This window comes from Manihot esculenta, chromosome 15, assembly GCF_001659605.2.
Source record: "Manihot esculenta cultivar AM560-2 chromosome 15, M.esculenta_v8, whole genome shotgun sequence".
In the NCBI taxonomy this organism is placed as follows: Eukaryota; Viridiplantae; Streptophyta; class Magnoliopsida; order Malpighiales; family Euphorbiaceae; genus Manihot; species Manihot esculenta.
Genome location: NC_035175.2, coordinates 11,072,854 through 11,080,544, shown reverse-complemented (window position 1 = coordinate 11,080,544; position 7,691 = coordinate 11,072,854). Strand labels below are relative to the sequence as shown.

The window sequence follows — 7,691 nt, the reverse complement described above, 5'->3', positions numbered from 1 at the left end:
GAAGCCAACCCCACGCCAGCATCCTTCTATCCCAATCCCAAGGGCTCTGATTTTTTTTTATTATTCGCAAAATTTTAACGGAAAAAGAAAATAATGACAGAATTTTAATACATTATCGGAATTCAATTAATTAAAAAAATAAGATAAATATCAAGATTAAATAAACACTAATAAGAACTTAACGCAGATTAACATCGAGGACTGGGAAAACAAAATCCAGTCACAGCTCAGCGCATAAACGCCAGCGTTTCTTTTCTTTTTTCTTTTTGGCCAAATTCAGCAACCTTACAGTATAAATACCAGATTTTTTTGATCTGAAACCGTTCTCGGATCTTCCGTGTGTATCCGTTATCCATGGCGTTGAGATCCTCAGGTAGAAAGCTTTCCTTCAATATTCTAAGCGAAAGCAGCTCCGTTGAGGAAGACGACTTCCTTCTTTACCAATCAAATATGGATCCAATCGAGAAAATTTCCGGTGCTACGGAGAATCCGAATCGGAAAAAGAAGAGACATAGGAAGAAGAAAACTCCTGAATCTTACTCCATGATCCCTGAACATCCGATCACTCATTCGGGATTCATCGAATCCAATTCTGCTGTCCAGAACGGGAACGTGTTTTTGGATAACAGAAACAGTTATGTTGGAGGTGGGAGTGTGGTGTGTACAGTAAGTGACGTGACGGAGGATTGCCAGAGTGTGTTTAACAACAGTGGTAGTGAGCTGAGGCAGAGGAATGTGAGTAATGGTGGAGGAGGTGAGGAGATTGTGTCGTCTTCTTCGCGGGTGGAGGAGAATGGGACGGTGGATAGAGAAGTGGAGGTAAGTTCGACAGAGAAGCATTGGAGTAGTGAGCCCAATGGGAGTATTGTTCCGACTGTAAAGTTAGAAACTGCAGAGTCATTGGATTGGAACCGGCTCATGGCGGAGGATCCTAATTGTAAGTTAACTGCAATCCTTATGCATTACTCTTTGTGTATCTTGTTATTTGATGCAGTTATACACAATCTGGAACTAGAACTTTGGAAATCCTTATACACGATTAGTTGTTATGATCTTCTGATGAGTGTGAATATGCTTCTTTTCTAATTTATGTTTTAAACTTCATCCATGGGATGTTATTAAAATTCCATTCATGCTTGTACTAGTAAATTTCTCTGAAAACTGAAAAAGAGGCGCAAACTCTTTTTCATCCTTGTGTGGTACTTAATTGGGGATGTTAACTCTCTAATTGTTAATATTAATATAAGATGCAGGGAGATGGGAGGCGCATTTGTAGTGTGTGTTGTGAAATTGGATCCAATGGTTCATCATTTAAATGGATCAAGGTTTTTGTCAATTGTTATCATATCAAGTCATGTAGTTTAGGGATATGTCAGAATCTAGTTCATAATGCCTCTTGCCAGTTGAGGGTGAAACTTTGCAAAAGCAGGCATCTAATAACTCAGTTCTGTGCCCTTTGCTATTAGAAGCTCAGGCCACCTTTGGATAAGATGATTAATCCTCATCATCTTCATGCAATGGAATTATATTTCTGGAGGGAACAAAGCACTATATTCTTATTCTCAGAATTCAAAAAACAGAACACTGCCACTTTGGTGCCTGGCAATCTTTCTATTGAACAAATTGCAAATCCAAGGAGGTCAATTGATTTGGGCCTAGATAATTTTCCTTCAATTGGCTGGAATATCATTAATGTTACTTCTTTTTGTCTGAACTTGCTGTTATGCTTGCTCAGGAAAGAACATGGGAAGGAATTTCAAGTCTTTTGGGTGGTTGATGAACTAATAACAATAGGCTTCAAATTTCTCTATATTTTTTACTATCAACCCTAAAGAACTTTGTAAATTATGCTGTTATTTTATCATGCGAACTTCCTTTTTTCTCATAGATTATTGGTTCCTTAATTTTTTTCCCCATTGATAAATCATTGACTCATTATTTCCTTGTTTGGGCATTCCATCAAACATCATTATTTGTTTGCATCCTCACGCTTTAGCTTTACTTTTTGGTCTACATTTGCTATCAGTTCTCTTCTCGGTGGAGATTTCACCAGTGAAGTACTTTATGGATGAAATGTATAAAGGAAATTCATTGAGGAGCACAACAACTCTTGGCAGTGAGATGGAGAGGGAAAGGGTCTATGATACTATCTTTCGCTTGCCATGGAGATGTGAACTGGTAATCTCATTTTCTTTTCTGATTACAAGAAAAATTTAGCATTACCCTATGATACTCCATCTGTATTTATATCCAGTTTATTTTAGTGATGCTAAATTCCCTTGAACTATCATACTTGATTAATGCAACAGAAATTTTACAGCTCATAGATGTTGGCTTCTTTGTATGCTTGGATTCATTTTTATCACTGTTAACGATTATGCCAACGAGGATGCTGATGACCCTTTGGAGGCTTCTAAGTGCAAGGTTAGTCATAGATTCATAGTGTAAATGCATGCTTGCAAATATAATTTAAGAGATGTTAATTGGGAGATTAGGTAATTAGTATCTGCTACTTTTCTTAAACTTTGAACATGTTTTTAACTTATTAATATTTACTGGTGTTGGGTACTCCGCTCCTTCTGTTGTATTATACAGTTATATTAACTTGTCATAATTACAAAATAACCTAAACATGTTTGTGGCAGGCAGTTCAAGAAGCCTTCTGCAGCAGAGCTCTCTGATGTGGGCTGCTTTCTTGTCTTGGCTTCAGGTGTTGCTCTATTGGAGCGCACAGGTATAGTAAGTTTATATAAAGCAATATTCATGCTCAGGATATTTTCATCTCTTTATCCAAACTTATGACTAGTATTTCTAAGGCAGAATTATAGCACACTTTAATCAGAGGAGTTGGAAGCCAAGTACTAATATCATGTTTTCTTTTATGTTTTGTTCACCTCAGATATCAGCTTAATATATCACATGATCCGTGGTCAAGGAACAATCAAACTGTATGTGATTTACAATGTTTTGGAGGTGAGAATAAACAACTAATTCCCAAATCAATGAATAATTCAAATTTTCAAGTCACTTGCCGAAATAGCTACTTAAAAGTTGAAACGGATAGATATGCTATGCCCTATGAATTGTGACTGAAGCTCCCATTTATAAATGGGTGAATTACTATTAAGTCCTTGGAAAGTTACTAGTTCATCTCTATTTGAAAATCACTCAATTAAAGTATTCCTATATTTTGTAAAATTTAATTATTTAACCCTTCTGCTAAAGAAATTGTTAATATCCTTGAATATTTATACTATTCAGTCTCTATAATTTTAAATATTCACACTATTTGGTTATGTTGACTAAAACTAAAACAAATTGACCAGTGGTTTCTTTGTCAAAAGGAATAAAGTGTTCGATTTTACAAAATATAGGGACGTTTTAATTGAGTGAATTTGAAATAGGGATGAATTAGTGAATTTCCTAAAAACTCAGGGATTTGATTGTATTTCTCCCTTTATAAATTATGAGGTTTAATTCATAAAAGATAGTCATTTTTGTTAGCATCACACAGATGCACCATATTGTGTTCTATCCTGCACTTTCAAGGATTCAAAAGCTGTCCTGTTAAAGCAGGAATGTTAAGTTAGTGAAAATAATACAATCTAGAAGCATAGAGTTATTTGTTTGAACATCAATTTCTCTTTGTTCTGGTTTTCAGTTTGTATTATACTTCTGGCCACAGATATGTTTTGGCTTTAGATGTTCTATACTTTTCTATCCAAAATTGGACCCTTTTGGTATCTTTTATCTTGATAATATTGATAGCTTCTTCCATAAATTGAAATGATGAATTCGATGACCATTATATCACAGCTGTTGCTCTAAAATTACCATCATCTAAATTTAATTGTTGGATAAGTGGATTTTGACTTTCTGGCTGAAATTTATAGAAACTAGTTTCATCCTCGATTCCTCGCCCAGGTATTTGATAAACTATGTCAAAGTTTTGGTGGAGATGTGTTGCAAACTCTATTTAACTCTGCAGAAGGGCTTGCTAGTTGTTCAGAAGAAAATCCAAGATTCTGGATTTGGAGATTTATGTCTGATCAGGCTTTAGCTATGGCCTTTTCAAATATCCTTAATCTGGAATTAATTTTCCCTGTTTATTGGTTTCATTGATGTGTTGCCTCTCCATTTGGTTCCTTGACAATTTTTTACTTCTTCATTCTTTCATTTTATTAGCTCAGGCAATTGCTTTATCAACTTGCATTATTGCTCATAATAATGCCTTGCTGGCTTTGCTAGTTTCCAATAACTTTGCTGAGATAAAAAGCAACGTCTTTAAACGCTTCAGTAAGGATAATATTCACAATCTGGTGTATTCTGGTAAGTTTGCTGAATTCTGTTGATTCATCTACAGCCCTTTAAATGGTGGTTGAAGCTGTCTTCTGTTTTCATTTATTTGTTGAATAGTGGCTTCTGCTACAAGAAGTAGATATCCTAAATGCGTGGGAACAGGGAGGTGTTGGCTTAGTGGCAAATTCCTCTGTTAGAAAAAATTGTTCAATACCTATCAAGTATGCAAATGGCTGTGACTACCCTAACTATTTTAAAAGACTATCCTAAATATTTTTAAAATATTTACAACTTTTTCCTTTCTATCTAATCAAATGTTGATCTGCTGCACTTTTGCCAGTTTGCTGTTTTTCTGTTTATCCCACTTTTTGGTCTGTCAATTTTAAATTAACCATGTTAGGATCAATGTAAAAGCTGATGTATCTGTATAGCTTGTGCTATTGTAAGATTTTGGAAGATTTTTGGAGATGCATATTCTTGGTTTTGTTGGAGCAGCAGTTGATTCAGGGTCACATTACTAGTGTCATTTGCTTTCACTAATCACATTTTTTCTTATTCTTGGATCCTGCTACTATGTCCTAAATGTCCTCCAGATGCAGCTATTGTATTTAAACTTCAAGCAAATTCTCATGGTGCAGCTATGTTTTTAATGTTGTCTTATGTATTTCTTTATGCCACTGCTTTCACCAGATTCAATAGAGAGATTCCACATTTCAGCATTTCTCTTATTTGTCTTAGCTCAAAATATTCTGGAAGCTGAGGGTCCTTGGTTTGAGAGTTTTCTTTTTGTAAGTTAATTGGAAATATTTTGTGAATTTTATATTTTAAAGGGAGGAACTCATGAGAGATTTCTTTCTCACGGATTTCTCTTGCTTGCTTAATGCCTTTTGTTTTGAACTTTGTAGAATGCTTTGATGGTTTTCATCTGTGAGATTTTAATTGACATCATAAAGCATTCATTCCTTGCCAAATTCAATGACATAAAGCCCATTGCTTACTCTGAATTTCTTGAAGACCTTTGCAACCAGGTATGTCTATTATTGCCTTAACCCTCCGCTCGTTGGAATATTATTTTAAGTTTGTCATTTTCACTTCAATTTAATTTAATTTCTTTCTATCCTCAAATAAATAAATAAACAAACCTCTCTCTGAATGCTGTTTATATATTGAGGAGATCTAAACTTTGTTTTTCATTTTTTTTTCTCCTCATGTGTATGTATTGTAACTAACCTTTTCTTTTTGTTGGATTATATCTTTTATGCAGACTTTGAATACTCAAACTGAGGACAAGAAAAAAAATCTCACTTTTGTTCCTCTGGCACCAGCTTGTGTGGTAATACTTGTTAATACCTTTTATTCTTAACTGGTTGCTTATTGAGGCACTTGCAATGTATAAGCAAAGGAATTCATTGTGATTCAAAGCTCCAATATATTGATGTCCCTTTGATAAGGAGAGCATGGTAGTCTATACCTGAGGGAAAGTTCCCTGTTTCCTAAAATAAATTTGCTACATGTCATGCGGGCAATTTTGATGCCTTCCATTAGATCCTCTAGCTGGTTGTTTAGCAATCTGCTACAATACGTTATCTGTTTGCTTCTTAACATGGGAGTCCAAAATGGATTGAGATTGTAAATATATTATCTGCTGGGTTCCAGGTTATCCGAGTGCTGACTCCAGTATATGCTGCTCACCTTCCCTACGGTCCTCGGGCATGGAGGTTCTTTTGGATCCTCCTCCTATCTGCCATGACCTATGTCATGCTTACAAGTCTGAAGGTGATGATTGGAATGGGCCTACGAAAACATGCTACATGGTACATCAATAGGTGCCGGAACAGAAAACGCCATCTTCACAATGATTAAAAACTTACAAGCTGAAATAAGAATACAAAATTACTCCAGAAGCATGAAGGCCTGGTTTATCTGACTGCTGAAGTCTCCAGTATCTTCCTGATTAATGAAACATCAACCGAGAAGCCTCAGCTGCAGTTGTTGGACATGTGCGAAAAAATCTTCAGACAGCTTAAGCTTTAAGCTAAAGTAGCAGGATATCTGGCCTGTTGGTCAGAGTTTCACTGCGATATGTGAAAAGATCATTTAGTTAGTTACCCTATAATTTTGATGTACAGAACTCTCTTATATTAACTTTTTGTAGCGGTTGCTGGAAACAAAGCAAATTTTCTGAAGGCTGCAAATGGTGGCTCCCAGGGCCGTAGTTTGAACTTTTGGCCACCGCTTTCAAGAATGCAGTTAATGGTATGGTAGGGTGTTCTGTGATTTCGAGCAGCTTGTATATGACTTGCCACATAGGTAGAAGAGGCATATGTTCACTGTTTAGCCAAATTGCGTTTTCAATTTGATTACAGATTAATTTGAACTAAAAGCCGACATGGGGAAACTAGCTTTCATGTTGCTTTGCAAGTTGAGTTTCTGGCCATATTCAATCCAAAGAGTAGAATAAGGGTGCACTCTGACACGAATTCAATTAAATTTAAATAATTAGCAACGAATTTGAGTGTAGACGGAATCTCAAAAAGCTGAAATAACTAATGTATATTGGATTATCGGGCTCGGGCTGGCTGGAGCATATGTCGGCTGTTGCAATTTGACTCAATTCGGCACTTTATTTTAATTTATTTGTTTTCAACTTTAATCTTTTATTTAGAATAAATATTTATGTGAAAATAAAAAATTCAATTGAATTAAATTTTTTTAAATAAAAAACTTTAGTTGAATTGAATTGAATTTTTATAAATTTTTTAATTTTATAAATTATGAAAACATTCTTGAATGATCTATTTATTCTCAAAAACTCAATAGTTTATTATAAGTTTTAATAAACACAAAGTGAAAATCAGTTTTTGGCCTTTTGGTTCAAGATTGTAAACTGTTTCTATCTAGTTATGAGGAAGTAAAGTGTGTTTTTGTTTATAGATCTGCGAATGATGTCGCTCATGTTCTAGCAATATGTTCTAGCAATATCGGCTCATTCTGAGTCAGGTCAAGGAGTTTGGATTGATATCCCTCCTCCTCATATTGTTTCTTTATTCTCTTTAAATTAATAAAGTTTTCTTGTTATTTCAAAAAAAATTACGGTAAATGCTTTTATTCCTCCGGCCAGTGGCTAAAGTTAACTAAATTTTCACTTAAATTCTAAACTTAACTAATGCTAATACATTATATAATGTATAATATATTATTTAGCTATTTTTTTTATTCAAAAATAAAATTTATAAATTAAAATAATGACAATTCTAACAAAACTATTTGATGGTATATAATTTTACGCATCCATTCACAATCGATATAAAATTTCAAATCAATAAATCCCACTCGATATATATTATATTAGTACAAAATTGATTGTATTAATAGGTTTCCGATGTTTTGAT

At 34.5% G+C, this 7,691-nt stretch overlaps 1 protein-coding gene across 1 annotated transcript; it reads left to right on the top strand.

Annotated features, from left to right (window-relative positions):
- Positions 1-187: 187 nt before the first annotated feature.
- Positions 188-6,725, top strand: LOC110602221 (protein POLLEN DEFECTIVE IN GUIDANCE 1). The gene is made up of 11 exons (XM_021739683.2): positions 188-937; positions 2,027-2,178; positions 2,321-2,424; positions 2,646-2,734; positions 2,900-2,973; positions 3,925-4,075; positions 4,162-4,329; positions 4,990-5,087; positions 5,205-5,327; positions 5,564-5,632; positions 5,956-6,725. Exons 1-11 carry the CDS (start codon positions 355-357, stop codon positions 6,160-6,162), a joined length of 1,818 nt encoding a protein of 605 aa, XP_021595375.1. The 5' UTR covers positions 188-354; the 3' UTR covers positions 6,163-6,725.
- Positions 6,726-7,691: the final 966 nt, after the last annotated feature.